Source organism: Bubalus bubalis, chromosome 9 (genome assembly GCF_019923935.1).
Source record: "Bubalus bubalis isolate 160015118507 breed Murrah chromosome 9, NDDB_SH_1, whole genome shotgun sequence".
Classification (NCBI taxonomy): domain Eukaryota; kingdom Metazoa; phylum Chordata; class Mammalia; order Artiodactyla; family Bovidae; genus Bubalus; species Bubalus bubalis.
Genome location: NC_059165.1, coordinates 70,418,819 through 70,438,656, shown reverse-complemented (window position 1 = coordinate 70,438,656; position 19,838 = coordinate 70,418,819). Strand labels below are relative to the sequence as shown.

Here is a 19,838-nt window from a genome sequence, read left to right as displayed (position 1 = left end):
TGAGAAAGGAGTAAATCAAAGCTGTATATTGTCACCCTGCTTATTTAACTTCTATGCACAGTACATCATGTGAAATGCTGGGCTGGATGAAGCACAAGGTGGAATCAAGAGTGTTTGGAGAAATATCATAACCCCAGATATATAGATGACACCACCCTTATGGCAGAAAGCAAAGAAGAGCTAAAGAGTCTCTTGATGAAAGTGAAAGAGGACTGTGAAAAAGTTGGTTTAAAACTCAACATTCAAAAACTGAAGATCATGGCATCCGGTCCCATCACTTCATGGCAAATAGATGGGGAAACTTGAAATATGACAGACTTTATTTTCTTGGACTCCAAGATCAATGCAGATGGTACTGTAGCCATGAAATTAAAAGATGCTTGCTCCTTGGAAGAAAAGCTATGACCAACCGGTTCAGTTCAGTTCAGTTCAGTCGCTCAGTTGTGTCCGACTCTTTGCGACCCCATGAATCGCAGCATGCCAGGCTTTCCTGTCCATCACAAACTCCCGGAGTTCACTCAGACTCATGTCCATTGAGTCAGTGATGCCATCCAGCCATCTATCTCATCCTCTGTCGTCCCCTTCTCCTCCTGCCCCCAATCCCTCCCAGCATCAGAGTCTTTTCCAATGAGTCAACTCTTCGCATGAGGTGGCCAAAGTACTGGAGTTTCAGCTTCAGCATCATTCCCTCCAAAGAAATCCCAGGTACAGGGTATTAAAAAGCAGAGACATTACTTTGTGACATAGGTTTGTCTAGTCCAAGCTATGGTTTTTCCAGTAGTCATGTATGGATATGAGAGTTGGACTATAAAGAAAGCTGAGTGCCAAAGAATTAATGCTTTTGAACTGTGGTGTTGGAGGAGACTCTTTTTTTTTTTTTCAGTTGGATTACATTTATTATAACTCATTAGCTGATGAAATTATAATCAGTTTCAGTGTTCTTTTTAATTTAAATTTATTTATTTTAATTAGAGGCTAATTACTTTACAATATTGTATTGGTTTTGCCATACATCAACATGAATCCACCACGGGTGTACACGTGTTCCCAATCCTGAACCCCCCTCCCACCTCCCTCCCCGTACCATCCCTCTGGGTCATCCCAGTGCACCAGCCCCAAGCATCCTGTATCCTGCATCAAACCTTGACTGGTGATTTGTTTCTTATATGATATTATACATATTTCAATGCCATTCTCCCAAATCATCCCCCCCATCCCTCTCTCACAGAGTCCAAAAGACTGTTCTACACATCTGTATCTCTTTTGCTGTCTTGCATACAGGGGTATTGTTACCATCTTTCTAAATTCCATATATATGCATTAGTATACTGTATTGGTGTTTTTCTTTCTGGCTTACTTCACTCTGTATAATCAGCTCCAGTTTCATCCACCTCATTAGAACTGATTCAAATATATTCTTTTTAATGGCTCTTGAGTGTCCCTTGAACCTCAAGGAGATCCAACCAGTCCATCCTAAAGGAAATCAGTCCTGAATATTCATTGGAAGGACTGATGCTGAAGCTGAAACTTCAGTACTTTGTCCACCTGATGTGAAGAACTGACTCATTGGAAAAGACCCCTGATGCTGGGAAAGGTTGAAGGCGGGAGGAGAAGGGGACAACAGAGTATGAGATTGGTTACATGGCATCACCACTCAACGGACATGAGTTGGAATAAACTCCAGGAGTTGGTGATGGTCAGGGAGGCCTGGTGTGCTGCAGTCCATGGGGAAGCAAAGAGTTGGACACGACTGAGTGACTGAAGTGATGAGCCCACACTGTGAAGTAGACTCACATGCCCTGAATCAAGTACATAGTTGTAGGGGCCATCCCTGCAACCCTCCTGCATCACAAATCTGGACTTCACAGCCAGTTTTAAAGCCCACCACCTCAGGACATTTTCATACCTTTCTGTGTTACTATTAATAACCACCCTATCATCAGTCTTCTTAATTTCACCCTTGTACAAGCCATTTTCTACTTTTCCTCATTCTTATTTTGTTACCATCCATCCAGGGTCCTTAGACTTTTTTTTGACTGTGCCACACAGTATATGGGATCTTAGTTCCCTGGCCAGGGATTGAGCCCATGTCCTCTGTAGTAGAAGCGGAGTCTTAACCACTGAATCACCAGGCAAGTCCCTTAGACTCTTTTTGCCTTTTGTTTGGCTACACCACTGGGCATGTGGGATTTTAGTTCCCTGACCAGGAATTGAACCCATGTTCCCTGCATTAAAAGTGCAGAGTCTCAATCACTGGACTGCCAGGGAAATCCCCCCATAGACTCTTTAATCAACAAAAATCAGTAAAATGCCAGATAAGAAACTAAGTTTAAGTTAAGTAAATAAGGAAGTAAAGCCATGGCCTTACTGGGGGTAGTGTTGCAGCATGAGGGAGTGAAAACAAGTAAAGGCACCCTTGCTGGCTCTCTGAGGTGGGGTGAGTTGGTTTCTTAAATGCAGTGAGGGTAGGGGCAGATCAGTGGGTTGGACCAGAGGGATGGCTTAGGTGGTTTGCTCACCCTCTCAGTGGTACTGTGTGCAGGGATCATGTGCAGTTATCCTACTTTTGCTCCTGGTACTTCAGAAATGGCAGTCGGGATTTTGGCCTTTTTGTATCTTTTTAGTCATAATTTGCCTCAACTATGCATGCATGCAGTTATTTTTAGTCCCTTATAGTTTCTTTCTTTTTTTTTTTAACATCCCTTTTCTTGCACTAACTTGTGTGGCCAGGCCCCTTCCCCTACGTAAGAACTGTGGAGTCCTAAGTACTGGACCACCAGGGAATTCCTCCCTTACAGTTTCTTTTGTATTCTATTGCCCGAGGAGACTTTCATCCAGGTGCAAGCACTGCAGTAAAGGGTCCCAGGTCCCAGCCTGTCTCAACTGCAGCAGCCCAGATCCAACAACCACAATTATTTGCTTAGATATTGCAATGCCCTCCAAGACCATTAACTTCTCATGACAGGATTCATGTTTGTCCTGCAATTGTCTCTATAATGTCTGGACAAGCTCTTACCATTTGTTTGTGCTCAAAAATACGTATCAGATGAATGCTGTCTGTTTGGTGTCCCTGCATCTACTTTTGCCACCCACCATTCATTCTCTGTACAGAAGACAGAGGGTTACTTAATATTTAAAAGATTATGCTTTGATCATGGCATTTCCTTGCTTCAGAGCTTTTTCTTACCTGTTTTGATAAATTATAAAATGTTCTTTTTGCCTTCGAGGTTCTGGCTGATTTTAACATTTAACATTCCTCTCTACCTTTATACCATGCCACTCTCTCCATCACCCCTGTGGATGAGATGCCCCTCTGTGATTCTAGAAAGTGAGACACAAACAGGGAGACATGTGTGAGAATGAGATGTTCTGCAGATAAAGATTTAGTTATCTATTTGCTTCTAGTTGGTATGGAAATGGAGACAGAAAAGGTAGTCCAAGAAGCTCCTGAGACATTTGAAATGAGCTGGAATACTGTTCTCGCTTCTCGGAGAGCAATAATTGTTTTGGAGGTGGTGCTGATAGTGGTGATGATGGTGATGGTGTGTGTCTGTGGAAAGCAAATCAAGAATTAGAGATGCTCACTCCTTCAGTGTAGATGGAGGGCTGGGATTAAAACATCAAACAAAACAGCAGGGACAAGATTGTCCAACAGTAAAGGAAGATGCATACAGCCCTAGAGAGAGCAGTATCGATCTGAGGGAGTTTCAGCTGTTAGGAACATGTGGTAAAGAGGTGGAGCTCATCGGCTAACCATTGTTTTCATTTATGAAACAGAAACATGCCATTTAAATACTTGAGAATTGCCCATTATTTAGAGGGTGCTCCCTGGCAGCTGTGGTCACAGACTGTGAGCCACAGAGCCTGAGAACTATCTTCCCAATATGCCTTTTTTTTGTTTTTACTTATTTTTTTAATTGAAGGAAAATTGCTTTATAATGTATTGGTTTCTGCCATATTACAAAGCAAATCACTCATAATTATGCATATATCACTTCCGTCTTGAGCCTCCCTCTCCTCCCCTCAACCCACCCCTCTAGGTCATCACAGAGTACAAGGTTGGGCTCCTTGTGTTGCATAGCAAATTCCCACCAGCTATTTACTTTAACAGAGTGTGTATATGTCAATGCTACTTTCTCCATTCATCCCACCCTCTCTTTCCCCCACTGTGTTCACAAGTCCGCTGTCTATGTCTGTGTCTCCATTCCTTCCCTGCAAATAGGTTTAACAATACCATTTTTCTAGATTCCATATATATATGTGTTAATATATAATACTTGTTTTTCTGTTTCTGACTTACTTCACTCCGTATGACAATCTCTAGGTTCATCCACTGCACTAGAACTGAGTTGAATTTGTTTTCCCAATATGTCTTGAGCTGTAGTCAGGAGTTTCTGATGAAATGATACTTTCCTTTTTTAAAAAAAAATATTTATTTATATATTTGGCCTCGTTGGGTCTTAGTTACAGAACTCAGGATCTTTGATATTCAGAGTGGCGTGTGGGATCTAGTTCCTGACCAGTGATCAAACCCAGACCCCCAGCATTGGGAGCACAGACCCTTACCCACAGGACCACAAGGGAAGTCCCAAGATGATACTTTCCTTCATGAAAATTTAATTATAAATTGAGTTTAATTCTCTTTGTAACATGCGAACACAGTGCCCTTGCCTGGTGCTAAAACCCAGCAGAGGCCAGAAGGCAGTGACAGAAAAGCAGCCTATGCTCTGAGATTTTTCTGTTTCTGTGCTTGTAATGAAGGTTGGGACAGTGCTGCCTTTCCCATCAGTGCTGCTTCAACATCTCCTCAGTCTTGAGCAACAACCAGAAGCTGGTGGAATTGGACCTGAGCCACAATGCCCTGGGAGACTTCGGGATCAGACTTCTGTGTGTGGGACTGAGGCATCTATTCTGCAATCTGAAGAAGCTCTGGTGAGGCTGAACTAATTTCCCTCATGAAGTAATAGCTGTGGCTTTAATGAGCCATGATGTGTTAGAATTTTAATGTGAAAATGGCCTTGGGCTACTCAGAGGATTCCTTGTGTTTATCTCTGGATGTTTGTCCATAATTAATTTAGTTAGCATTTTTTTGTGGGAAAAGTCACATAGTCAGCCCTGGAGGGGAACTTAAACAAATCAGAAATATTATGCTTACCTTTAAGGTATTTACAACCTAGCTAAGAAAATAAAACCAATGTATTTTGCTTTAGAAGAGTTTTGGGACTTGATGATAAGGCCTTGGTTCACGTTAAATACGAAAAATGGGGCTAAAGCAGTGCAGTTGCTTGACAGTCTATGTAGCTCTTCTCTGAATGCTTGTGGGAGACTTGAATTTTGAAGAAGACAAAAAATCACTTGAAAATGGTAGGGCCAATTTATACTTGTTAGGGTGGCTATTATAAAAAAGCAAAACACAACAGGGCTATATATTCAGTAAAATAAGCCAGAAGCAAAAGGGAAAATATTGTATGATTCCATTTATATGTAATACCTAGAATAGTCAAGTTCATAGAGACAAAAGGTAGAATGGTGGTTTCCAGGGTTTTGGGGGAAGGGAATTTGGAGTTATTGTTTAATGAGTATAGAATTTCAGTCTGGGAATATGGAAAAGAGCTCTGGTGATAGTTGCACAGTTATGTGAATATACTTAAGTGCTACTAAATTGTAACACTTATAAATGAACACATGTTTACAATGGTACAGTTTATGCTATACATATTTTGCTTCAATAAAAATAAAGGTAGAGATCTAGGAAGATGTAACATTGCATGGGCTTTGATGGTGTTTTCTTGCTAATACACCAAATAGAAAAAGAAACACAAAGTTGGTAAAGAGCTTGGATATACTCTTCTCATGTGTGGAATGGACTATAGGCAAGGACAGGACAAGTGCTTTCTTGACTCATAACAGTGCGTGGACTGGGGTGAGAGGTGTTGTGACCATCTGCCGTCTCTCTGAAAGGTTGGTCAGTTGCTGTCTCACATCGGCAAGCTGTGAGGACCTTGCATCTGTCTTGAGCACCAACCATTCCCTGACCAGACTCTACTTGGGGGAAAATGCTCTGGGAGACTCAGGAGTTGGGATTTTGTGTGAAAAAGTAAAGAATCCACACTGTAACTTGCAGAAACTGGGGTAAGTCTTCATGAACGTCTCAGCAATAAAGCAACTTATTTTCAGTGATACATTATTTGGAAAATATGAATGGGGTTACTCTAAAAAGGATTAACCAGATGGAATTGAGGGTAGAGAATGGAAAAGACAATATCTGAAGTAGTTTGAAGTACTAGATACTACCTACTGCTAATAAGTTTGTTATGTTTCAGTTCAGTTCAGTCACTCAGTCATGTCTGACTCTTTGCAACCCCATGGACTGCAGCATGCCAGGCCTCCCTGTCCATCACCAACTCCTGGAGTATACTCAGACTCATGTCCGTTGAGTCAGTGATGCCATCCAACCATCTTATCCTCTGTTGTCCCTTTCTCCTCCTGCCTTCAATCTTTCCCAGAATCAGGATCTTTTCAAATGAGTCAGTTCTTCTCATAAGGTGGCCAAAGTTTTGGAGTTTCAGCTTCAGCATCAGTCCTTCCAATGAATATTCAGGACTAATTTCCTTTAGGATGGACTGGTTGGATCTCCTTGCAGTCCAATGTTCTCTCGAGAGTCTTCTCCAATACCACAGTTCAAAAGCATCAATTCTTTGGCTCTCAGCTTTCTTTATGGTCCAGCTCTCACATCCATGACAACTGGAAAAACCACAGCCTTGACTAGACAGACCTTTGTAATGTCTTTGTAATGTCAAAGACATTACAAAGTAATGTCTTTGCTTTTTAATATGCTCTCTAGGTTGGTCATAACTTTTCTTCCAAGGAGCAAGTGTCTTTTAATTTTATGGCTGCAGTCACCATCTGCAGTGATTTTGGATCCCCCCAAAATTGTTATGTCTACATGTTACTGAATGCAAGTTCCTATGCCCAAAGCACAGTGAGGCCAAACAAATCGAAATGTTGGAGTTTGGAACAGAGAAAGATTTATTGCAGGGCCATGAAGGAGATCGGTGCCTTTTGCACTTCAAAACCCTGCACTCCATTAAGGGTTTCAGCAAAGCACTTTTAAAGGCAAGTTGAGGGAGGGATGCAGTTGGTTGTTGCAAACTCTTTAGTGTCGGAATCCTTTGTTCTTGCAGTTGTCCATGTAGGGCAGGTAAAGCTGTTCTTGTAAACCTCCAAGATAAATGTTATTCTCTGTTCTGCAACTCTTTATCTCCAAATGACTCTTAAAGATCAGAGCCTTGAGAATAGGCTATTCTGTATATTTCAGGCAATAGGAACATTTTTTAACAATAATTTTTAAAAATTAATTTATTATTATTTTTTAAACTTTTTATTTTGTATTAAGGTATAATCGATTAACAATGTTGGGGTAGTTTTAGGTGAACAGTGAAGGGACTCAGCCATACAGATACATGTATCCATTCTCCCCCAAACCCCTCTTCCATTCATTCTGGCACATAACATTGAGCAGAGTTCTATGTGCTATACAATGGGTCCTTACTGGTTATCCATTTTAAATACAGTAGTGTGTACATGCAGAGAAGGCAATGGCACCCCACTCCAGTACTCTTGCCTGGAAAATTCCATGGATGGAGGAGCCTGGTGGGCTGTAGTCCATGGAGTCGCTAACAGTCGGACACGACTGAGTGATTTCACTTTCACTTTTTACTTTCCTGCATTGGAGAAGGAAATGGCAACCCACTCCAGTATTCTTGCCTGGAGAATCCCAGGGACAGGGGAGCCTGGTGGGCTGCCGTCTGTGGGGTTGCACAGAGCTGGACACGACTGAAGCGACTTAGCAGCAGCAGTGTGTACATGACTTTCCCAAAGTCCCTAACTTCTCCTTCCCCCGGCAGCCATAAGTTTGTTTTCTAAGTCTGTGGGTCTCTTTCTATTTTGTAAGTAAGTTCATTTGCATCATTTCTTTTTAGATTCCACATATGAGGGATATCATATGATATTTTCCTTCTCTATCTGACTTCAATCAATATGACACTCTCTAGGTCCATCCATGTTGCTGCAAATGGCTAAAATTAATTACTTTTTGTTTGTTTTGGTTGTGTTGGGTCTTCGTTGTTGTGAGCACTTCCTCTACTTTTGGTGAGCAGAAGCTACACTTCACTGTGGTAGCATAGACTTCTCACTGTGGTGGCTTCTCTTGTTGCAGAGCATGGGCTCTAGATCCTCAGGCTTCAGTAGTTGATCTGAGGCATGTGAGATCTTCCTGGCCCAGGGATCAAACCCCTGTCCCCTGCACTGCCAGGCAGATTCTTAACCACTAGGCCACCCAGGGAAACCCAGGAACATTCTTTTACAAGGGTGCAGAGCCAGCATGACTAAGCACAGTCAACAGGGCCCAAGGTTAAAATGAAAGAACTAGGTCTAATATGGAGTCAAATTTGTTCTTTCCTATTACATATAGAGTCTGGAGACTCTCAGAGTCGAAAGAAACCTTGGGAATCGTACAGTCCAGTTCATCATTGAATGAACACTTGCTTCTAAGACATTCACCCGTTTAATGTGTGAAAACTTCTAAGCATGCTCGTCATTGCTGCAATGCCTGCAGTTCTTATTTCCATACAGCCCCTTCTATTGTTTTGTGCATTGGCCCTTGTTCTGCTCCTCAGGGTCTGCTAAGAGATGCTGATCTTGATTCCTTAGAGGCAACACTCACACTCTAGTTCTTCTCATCTTTTACTTGGATGTGTCTAAATACTTAACTAGGACATGGCTTAGTACTTTCACCAATTTAGTTATGCTCTCCTAGGTAAGAGTTGGTCTTTTAATGTCCCTATTTGAAGTGCAGTACTCAGACCTGAACATGACACTCCTAATGATATGTGGTGGAACTTTCACCTCTTATGGTAGGGCACTATGTTGTCAGTGGTGAGGACTGAGGTTTCCTTATATTTTTGGCAGTCACATCAGATCATGAGTTCTATTGGAAATCTGTGGGAAATAGTAACACACAACTCTGGAGTGTTTTGTAATACCAATAACCAATTCTCCGCAGGCACCAATTGGGTGTCTTGCAAGTCAGTTAGATTTCGACACTAACCCCATAGCTAAGGGCTCAGTGCTACAAGATTGCCTCCCTAGCCCTGCCAATGCCAGACATCAATTTTTAGTAATGAGTCCCAAGATTACTCACACTTCTATCTGACTTGGTTACAAATGGGGGATTCCCACAACCCCCTATTCAGGTGTGAAACTTTGCTAGATTGACTCACAGAAATCAGGGAGATACTTATGTTTACAGTTTTAAATAAAAGATGTTATAAGGTATACAGACAGATGAAGAGACACATAGGATGAGGTAGAGAAAAGTCTGGAGCCCAGGGGCTTCTCTCTCCATGGAGTTGGGATGCTCCATCCTCCTGGTATGTAGATGCCAGGTTGGTTAGATTCACTGACCCAGAAGATCTCCAAAACTCATTGTTCAAGAGATTTTATAGAGCCTAATCTCCAGCCTTCCTTCCTTCTCCTTGCTGGAGGTTAGTGGGTGGGGCTGAAAGTTCCAACTTTCTAACCACTTGGCCTTTCTGATGATTAGCCCTATCCTGAGCCAATCTAAGGGCCCCACTTTAAGTCACCCCATTAACATAAACTCAAATGTGATCAAAAGAGCCTCCTTTGATTAGCAATAGACATTCTTGAAAGTGAAAGTTGCTCAGTTGTGTCTGACTCTTTGTGACCCCATGGACTATACAGTCCATGAAATTCTCCAGGCCAGAATACTGGAGTGGGTAGCCTTTCCCTTCTCCAGGAGCTCTTCCCAACCCAGGGATTGACCCAGGTCTTCTGCATTGCAGGCAGATTCTTCACCAGCTGAGCCACAAGGGAAGCCCAAGAATACTGGAGAGGGTAGCCTATCCCTTCTCCAGTGGATTTTCCTGACCCAGGAATTGAACCGTGGTCTCCCGCATTGCAGGCAGATCCTTTACCAACTGAGCTATCAGGGAAGCCCCTAGGAAATTCCAAGGTTTTTAGGGCCTCTGAGATAGGAATGAGGGACAAAGACCAAACATATTTCTTATTATACCACAGAAATACCCTCTGTTACATGCACTGTTGACCATGTAACACTGCCCTTCTGTGTTTTTTGCATGGTTTATTCTCCATTGACCTCATAAAAACTGATAAGTAGATATCGATATCTCTAATTTAAAGAGGATAAAATGAGGCTCAAAGAGTTTAAAACCTTTGTCCAAGGACACCCAGATAAAAGGCAGTGGAACCCAATGCAGACAGAGTCCAGTGTGACCCACCAAACCCTCCCTTAACTCCAGAAAAACCTCATAATGAGTTGGCTAATAGGCTCTCTGGAGAAGGCAATGGCACCCCACTCCAGTACTCTTGCCTGGAAAATCCCATGGACGGAGGAGCCTGGTATGCTGCAGTCCATGAGGTCGCTATGAGTCGGACATGACTGAGCGACTTCACTTTCACTTTCATGCATCAGAGAAAGAAATGGCAACCCACTCCAGTGTACTTGCCTGGAGAATCCCAGGGACGGGGGAGCCTGGTGGGCTGCTGTCTATGGGGTCGCACAGAGTCGGATACGACTGAAGCAACTTAGCAGCAGCAGCAGCAGCAGCAGCAATAGGCTGTCTAAAGGGCTTCTATATCCTGCTCTATCCAACTATATGGGTTCTCACATTTAGCTCTGTTAATTTTCATCTTATCTTTCTTTTGACTCATTGTCTAGACATTTTTGAATCATGATTCTGTCAATATTACCCAGACATATAACAAGCAAACTGTAAATGTCTTCATTCACATTACTGACATAAATACCAACTAGATCATTACTAAGTGGAGCAGAAAGGGTCTTTGCTGAGGAATAACCTGTTAGTCCATAATCAAAATCTATAAAAACAAAGCCCTGTTACCTCCCTGAGCCTCTCCCCATTGCCCTTCTTCAGATATTGCCACATCAATTTAGTAAAAAAGGCTATATTCAATGCCTTCATTTCCTTCCCTTATAAATTATTGCTCTGCCACAACAATTTGGCTTTCTCAACTCTTGGTTTGTCCAACAGGTATGATTTGATCACTTTATTTTCTAGGTACTCTGGGGGCTCAGTCATGGGTGCTGACATCAGCAGTGACTAAAACAAACCAAGACCTTGTTTTCACAAACATTCTCATATGGAATGATGATAGACGCTAGACAATAGACAAGTAAAATTATATATATATATATATATATATATATATATATATATAGTATAATAAAAACTGGAGTGGCTGAGAGAGCTACATCCTTGTCCAGGTGTTCAGTAAATGCCTCTCATGCAGGTGACATGGGATCTGTGAAGAAGCCAGGGGAAAACACTCCATACAAAGCAAAGAGGCTCAGAGCATAAACTCTCAGTTGACCTTCAATGATCCTATTTCTGACTCTTGTAGATCTTTCTCAATCCTAATCCTAGTTGAAACCTGCTGCCTTTAATTCTGTTTATCTCCTCCTTGAAATCCTTTTCTCTTATTTTTAGGAAGTTCCTAGAACTTCCCTTGTGGAGATGTGGGTTTGATCCCTGGGTCGGGAAGATCCCCTGGAGTGGGGGGCATGGCAACCCAGTCCAGTATTCTTTTTTTTTTTTTAATTAGTTAATTTATTTCAATTGGAAGCTAATTACTTTATAATATTGTGGTGATTTTTTTGCCATACATTGACATGAATCAGCCATGAGTGTACATGTGTCCCCCATCCTGAACCCCCCTGCCACCTTCCTCCCCATCCCATCCCTCGGGGTTGTCCCAGTGCATTGGCTTTGAGTGCCCCATTTCATGCATCAAACTTGCAGTCCAGTATTCTTGCTGGGAAAATCCCACGGACGGAGGAGTCTTGTGGGCTGTGGTCTATGGGGCCACAAAGAGTCAAACACAACTGAATTGACTGAGCAACAGCAGCAGTCTTTCCTGCTAATTTTATAGCTTCTGCTTCTCTGGGTTTGCGTTGACTTCTCTTCCTGTCGTCTGGGGATTTCACCGTTGGTTTTCTTTTTCACTAAATGTTTCCACACTCCTTGGGAATTCTCCTATGATCCTCAGCTTTGAAAACAACCTGTATACAGGTGGCTCGTCAAACTTAGATATTGCTCTTGTGCTTTTTTCTTTTTAAATAGGCATTCTGTTTTTTTAGAGTCAACTTAGATTCACAGCAAAATTTAGAGGAAGATGCAGAGATTTCCCATATGCCCCATACCACATGTGCTTAATTTCCCCCGTTATTGACATGTCCCACCAGAGTGGCTGTTTGATACAACTAATGAACCTACATTGACACATCATAATCACCCAAAGTTCATAGTTTACATTAAGGTTCACTCTTTGTTTTGTATGTTGTGTTGAATATTTAAAACATTATTTAAAAGTGTGTTGTTTAGTGTCCACATATTTTGGAATTTTCCAGCTATTTTTCTGTTATTTGTTTCTAGCTTCATTTGATTGCAGTGTGAGTTCTGTTTTTTAAGCTTGTTAAGATACATTTTATAACCCAGAATGTGGCCTGTCTTGGTAAATGTTATGTGTGAAACTGAAGAGAATGTGTATTCCTCTGTTGTTGGATGAAGAAGTCCATTGCTGTTGTTCAGTCACTCTGTCATGTCCAACTCTTTGTAACCTCAAAGACTGCAGCACACTAGGCTTTCCTGTCCTTCACTATCTCCCAGAGCTTGCTCAAAGTCACGTCCATTGAGTTGGTGATGCTATCTAACCATCTCATCCTCTGCTTCCTGCTTCTCCTCCTGCCCTCAATCTTTCCCAGGGTCTTTTCCAATGAGCTGGCTCTTTGCATCAGGTGGCTAAAGTATTGCAACTTCAGCTTCAGTCCCTCCAATGAGTATTCAGGATTGTTAAATTAGGGCTAGAAGGATGACCCTCCCCTTACCCTGGAATAAGAGTGGTTATGAGTGTGGGCTCTGAAGTTGGACAGCCTGGATCTGAAGCCCATTCTGAATCTATTCTTGGCAAATGTAAAACACACAACATATTAACTACAGTCACCATGCTGTACATTGTCTCCAGCACTCACTCATCTTAGGACTGAAAGTTTGTACCCTTTGATCAGTATCTTCCTTTTTCCCCTATCCCCCCATTTTCTATTCTACTCTGTTTACTGTGAGTCTGACTTTTTTTTTTTTAAGATCTTTGGCTTTTATCACTTAGCATAATGTCCTCTGGGTTCATTCATGTTGTCACAAATGGCAGGATTCTCTTCCTTTTTAAGACTGAATAATATTACATTGCATATATATGTGTATATACACCACATAGTTTCCGCTTCCTTTGTTCCCTCTGCTTTCTTTTGGTTAGTGTTGGCATGGTATATCCTTCTCTATCCTTTTACACTTATTTTATTTTTTATATTTTTTATTCCTATGCTTTTAAACTGTATGTGTTTATTTTTAAAGTAGATTTCTTATAGACAATATACAGTTGTGTCTTACTTTTTTGTTCGCTCTCCGATACATGCTTTTTAATTGATTCATTTAGATTATTGATAATCAAGTTAATTATCGACTTAATTGAACTAATATCTCATATTTGTTCCTGTTTTCCATTTGTTGCTCTTGTTCTTTGATCTTATTGTTGTTTTCATATCCTTTTCTGCCTTTTGTGACTTTAATTGAACCTTTACTATAATTCCATTTTGCCTCTTTTTTTTTTTTGGCCTTGCTGTCCAGCTTGTGGGATCTTAGTTTCCTAACTAGGGATTGAAGTTGGCCCATGGCAGTGAAAGCACCTTCCTAATCACTGGAAGACCAGGAAATTCCCTCCATCCTACTTTTAAAAAACTTTTCTTACTGGTTGCTCCAGAGTTTGCAGTACATATTTACAACTAATCTACTTTCAAATGACCCTAAATGACTATTTTATAATAACAAAGTAATTTTAATTCCTTCCTTCTATCCTTATATAATTACTGTCATTCAGTCAATTTATGAGTGTATATATACACATAAATATAAATAATTGAATACATTATTGCTATTATTTTGAACATGATGCTATCTGATCAATTAAAAATAAGAAAAGTAAATTTTTATTTCACTTTCACTTGTTTCTTCTTTGGTGCTCTTCTTTTTTTTTTGCACATCTTTTGTATATTGTTTTCTTCTCTCTAAAAACTTATGAAAATTTCATTTCTTGTGAGGTGTTCTGTTGGCAACAAATTCACTCAATTTTTGTTTGTCTGAGAAACTATTTCTCTTTTATTTTTGATGGCTAATTTCAAAAGATACAGAATTCTAGAATTTTTTATCCCTCAACACTAAATATTTCAGTCCACTCTTTTCTTGTTTACATAGTTTCTGATAATAAGTCAGTTGTAATTCTTTTCTTTGCTCCTAAACAGATAAAGTACTTCTCCCTACTCTGGCTTCTTTCTGGATTTTTCCTTTACCTTTGATCTTCTGTGTTCTGAAAATGATATGCCAATCTGTAGGATTCCCCCCCTCCCCATTTTTTGGTATTTATCTTACTTGGTGTCTCTGAATTTCCTGGATCTGTGATTTGGGGGAAATTCTCGGTCATACTCCTTTCCTGTAAGTCTTCTGTTCCTTTCTTGTCTTCTTCTAGTATTCCCATTATGTGTATCCTATACTCATATGACATCTTTTATAGTTATTCCACAGTTCTTGGATATTCTGTTTTTTTTTTTTTTCCCTGTTTACTTTTCAGTTTTGGAGGTGTTTATTGAGATATCTTCAAATTAACAAGGAAACACAAACTTTAAACGATACAATAGACCAGTTAGACCTAATTGATATCTATAGGACATTTCATCCCAAACTCAGAGATTTTTTTCTCAGCTATGTCCAGTCTACTACTACTAACAATCCCATTAAAGACATTCTTTTTTCTGTTGCAGTTTTTTTTTTTTAAATTTACTATTATTATAGTAAATAGTATTATTTATTGTTATTATAAAAAATAATTTACTATTTTATCACTAGTATTTCCTTTTGTTTCCTTCTTGGAATTTCCATCTTTCTTCTTACTTTGCCCATTTGTTCTTCCACACTGTCTACTTAATCCATTAAAGCTCTTAGGGTATTAATCGTAATGATTTTAAATACCTGGTCTGATAATTTCACATTCCTGCCATCTTAGACTCTGGTTCTGATGTTTTCTCTGTCTCTTCAAACTTTATTTTTTCGCCTTTTAAAATGTCCTGTAACTTATTCTTGAAGACTGAACATGTTGTACTGGTAAAGGGAACTACTGTAAATAGAACTTCAATAATGTGGTAATGCAGACTGAGGAGAGAGGAAGCAGTCCTGTGATTAGGTCTCAGTTTTAGTGAATTTATACCTCTGGACTGTGACTTTTCAGTGGTTTTCAGCTGCATCTCAGTTCTTTTCTCCCTTCTCAGCAGAACAAGATGGCCAGAAAGGGCCGAGGCTGAATATTTCTCTTCCTTAAGATCAATCAGACTAATACTATCCCAGCAGGTTAGGCTTTGGGTAACTAGTTTCTCCTGAGGACAAGTGTAGGTGAAAGGAACAGAGTACTCTGGTATATAGACATACCTCTATTTTTTTTATCTCTGCTTTATTATGCTTCACAGACGTTGCATTATTTACAGATTGAAGGTTTGTGGCAACCTTGTATTGAGTAAGTCTTATTCACACCATTTTTCAACAGCATTTCCTAACTTTGTGTCTCTGTGTCACATTTTGGAAATTCTCTCAGTATTTCAGACTTTTTGATTGTTATATTTGTTACAGTGATCTGTGATCAGCGATTTTTGATGTTTCTGTTAGAAATGTTTTTGGGGCACCACAGACTACATCTGTATAAGTCAGTGAACTTAATCAATAAATGTATGTGTTCTGACTGTTCTACTAACTGGTTGTTTCCATGTCTCTCCCTGTCGATGGGCCTGAGACACAATATTGAAATAGGTCAATTAATAACCATACAGTTCTTCTAAGTGTTCATGTGAGAGAAAGAATCAATTGATGTGGCAAACCTCATTGTTGTCTCTTTATAAAAATTTTATTGAAGTATAATTGATTTACAATGTTGTCTTAATTTCTGCCATACAGCTACGTGACTCAGTTATACATATATATGCATTGTGTTTCATATTCTTTACCATTATGGCTTATCACAGAATACTGAATATAGCTTCCTGTGCTATACAGTAGGACCTTGTTGTTCACTGTTGTCTTATTTCAGGAAATTGCCACAGCCACCCTAACCCTCAGCAACCACTACCCTGATCAGTCAGCAGCCATCAACACTAAGTCAAGGCCTCCTACCAACTAAGATTATGACTCACTGAAGGCTCAGATGATGGTTAGCATTTTTCAGTAATAAAGAATTTTTTAATTAAAGTATTTATGTTTTTTTAGACATAATGCTATTTCAGACTTAATTATAGAATAGTGTAAAAGTAACTTTTATATGCGCTTACTGTTGTGCTCAGTTGCTCAGTCATGTTCCACTCTTTGCGGCCCCATAGACTGTAGCCTGGCAGGTTCCTCTGCCTGTGGGATTTCCTAGGCAATAATACTGGAGCAGGTTGTCATTTCCTCCTCCAGGGGATCTTCCTGATTGGGAAACCAAAAAATTCATGTGACTCACTTTTTTGAGATATTTCCTTTATTATGGTAGTCTGGAACTGAACTCACAGTATCTCTGAAGTATTTTTGTATTTATAAATGGTTCCTGGGACTTCTTTGACTGTCTAGTGGTTAAGACACTGAGCTTCCACTGCATGGGGTGCAGGTGTGATCCCTGGTTGGGGAACTAATATCCTACATGCCACGTGGCATAGCCAAAAAGGAAAAATAAGTTCGAGGAATTTGTCTTAAGGGTATTGCTTCTAGTCCATCCCAAGCCCTTCAGTGCCTGTCACTCAGCTGTACGTATCGGTTAGGGCTGGGCACCTGGCTTCTCTCCTCCATTCTTTTTATTATTGGAACCATAGTGTCTTGCCTGCAAGACCAAACTCAGGAGGATACTCAGGACTAGAGACCCTTGAACAACTCTGTCCATCCTCAGAGTCCCAGGTCTGAGCCACAGATGGTTCTCATGTGCATGTCCTTCTCCCCTACTCCCTTCCAATAATAAACTGGGCATTTTCTAAAGAATAAAACAAAGTAGAACAAAGCAAGGCAAAATAAAATAAAGTAGTTCTTTACTCCTTCCCCAGCTGGAAGCACAGAGGGATTTTTCTCTTATATTTAGTGTGAGAACCTGGTTGAGCACCCCTGGAAGTAAAACTCACAGAAGTATGTAGATCCCTCTATGACTGAGTCCTCCTAATGTTTTTAATCTCTCAGACTTGTCCACAACTAGCCTTTGAAGTAAAGTGAAAGTGTTAGTTGCTCAGTTGTATCCGACTCTTGGTGAGTCCATGCGCACTAACCTGCCAGGCTCCTCTGTCCATGGAATTCTCTACGCACTAACCTGCCAGGCTCCTCTGTCCATGGAACTCTCTAGACAAGAACACTGGAGTGGGTAGCTATTCCCTTCTTCAGGAGATCTTCTTGAGCCAGGAATCAAACTCAGGTTTCCCACATTACAAGTGGATTCTTGACTGACTGAGCCACCAGGTTTTCCTACCTGGCCAGTGATTCCCATGGAGGTTTAAACTCATCGGTTTCTGATCCAGGAAGTTGTGATTCTTTGTATTTGCCTTTGTGTCATTTTAGGGTCAGTGGGTTGTGCTGTGACCACATTTCTCTTGTGGATTTAAGAAGAATTGATTTGTCAACTTATTCAGCTTTTAACTTATTGTTAGGATGGAACAGCAACTTCTAAGCTTTCTACATGCTAGTCTGGAAACTGGAAGTCCTGCTTGTGAAGTTTTTAATTACAAAAGTAATACATGCTTAGTGTAAAATATTAAATAATAAAGATGTGAAGTAAGAAGTGAAAGCTCCTTTTCAGCTCACTTCCTGAGAGAACCATTTGCAACAGGCTGATGAGCAAACTTCCAGACATTTTGTTATGAATGAGCAATTATCCATCCATTTATCTGTAAATAAAGATACATCTACCCACCTATTTTAATATATTGTGGGTGTTAGATTTCTAGGGCTACTGTAACAAAGTATGACAAAGGGAGTGACTTAAACAACAGACATCGTTTTTTAAATTCTCTTTTTTAAATTAACAAACTGTTTTTTTTTTTTTTGGCTGTGCTGCGTGGCATGTGGGATCTTAGTTCCCCAATCAGGGATCAAACCCAAGCCCCTGTAGGGGAAGTGTGGAGTTTTAACCACTGGACTGTCAGGGAAGTCTCTGTTTTCACTTTTTTTCTTTCAGTTTTTTTGATATATAGTTGATGCACAGCACTGGAAGTTTAAGGTGTGTAGCATAATGACTTGACATACATATACTACAAAATGATTACCATAGATAATATCTATCACCTCAGCTACAAAAATGTTTTAGAATCACTCTCTTAGCAACTTTCAAATGTACCATACAGATACGTTGGGTTTAGTCACCAGGGTGTACATTGTATCCCTAGTGCTTATTTATCTTATGCCTCCCCACCTCCTGCATTCCCCTGCCTCTGGTAGTCACAAATCTCATCTCTTTTTCTATGAATTTAGTTTGAGTTTTTTGTTTCAGTTTCTGTTTTAAATTCTAAAATATTCTGTTTTAAATGAGGTCATACAGTATTTGTCTTCCTCTGTCAAGATCCACCCACATTGCTGCAAATTGTGACCGTTTTTTCTTCTTTATGGCTGATGAGTATTCCATTGTAGATATCTATACTTTTACCATATCTCTTTGACATACTAATTTCAAGTCCTTAGAGATAGTGGTTTCATTTCCTTTGGATATATGCTCAGAAGTAAAATTGCTGGATCATATGGTAGTCCTATTTTTAAGTTTTTTAGGATCTTCCATACTGTTTTCTATAGTGGCTATACCAATTTACAATCCCATCAACAGTGTACAAGAGTTGCCTTTCTGCACATTCATCCTAGCATTTGTTATCACTCATCTTTGGTGATGGGCTTCCCAGGTGGCACTAGTGGTAAAGAACCTGCCTGCCAATGAAGGACACATAAGAGATGTGGAAGATCGCCTGGAGGAGGGCATGGAAATTCACTCCAGTATTCTTGCTTGGAGAATTCCATGGACAGAAGAGCCTGGCAGGCAACAGTCCATGGGGTCACAAAGAGTCATACATGACTGGAGTGGCTTAACACACACACACACACACACATTTGATGATGGTCATTTTGATAGGCATGAGGTAATATCTCATTGTGGGTTAATTTACATATCCCTGGTGAGTAGTCATATCTCAATATGACTTTGCATTGTGTGTGTGTGCTTAGTCGCTCAGTCATGTCTGACTCTTGTGACCCTGTAGACTGTAGCCTGCCAGGCTCCTCTGTCCATGGAATTTTCCAGGCAAGAATACTGGAGTGGGTTGCCATTTCCTCCTCCAGTCCAACTCTTTAGGACCCCATAGACTGTAGCCCTCCAGGCTGCTCTGTCCATGAAATTTTCTAGGCAAGAATACTGGAGTGGGTTGCCATTCCCTTCTCCAGATGACTTTGCATGTACCCGTTGGCTATATGAATATATTTGGGAAAATATCTATTCTGGTCCTTTGCCCATATTTAAATTGGATTGTTTTGTTTTTGTCTATTCAGTTGTATGAATTCTTTATACATTTTGGATATTAACTATTAAACTCTTATCAGATACATGATTTGCAAATATTTCCTCCCACTCTATAAGTTGTCTTTTCACTGTTAATTGTCTCTTTTGCTAAGTGAAAGCTTTTCGTTTTATGTGGT

General features: G+C 40.2%; 1 protein-coding gene across 4 annotated transcripts in view; it reads left to right on the top strand.

Moving 5' to 3' along the window:
- NLRP3 (NLR family pyrin domain containing 3) overlaps positions 1 to 19,838 on the top strand; it is a 48,824-nt gene that overhangs the window by 17,640 nt on the left and 11,346 nt on the right. The window contains exons 6-8 of one of the 4 annotated variants that reach the window (XR_003111420.2): positions 4,762 to 4,932; positions 5,962 to 6,132; positions 16,243 to 16,362. The exons of 1 other annotated variant lie outside the window; for it this stretch is intronic. Coding sequence is in view for 2 of the 3 variants with exons in the window: in XM_025292845.2 (XP_025148630.2) it covers positions 4,762 to 4,932; positions 5,962 to 6,132 (342 nt within the window). In the remaining variant the exon portion in view is untranslated. The remainder of the gene's footprint in view (positions 1 to 4,761; positions 4,933 to 5,961; positions 6,133 to 16,242; positions 16,363 to 19,838) is intronic. 2 more of the 4 variants (XM_025292845.2, XM_025292847.2) reach the window with 2 other exon arrangements.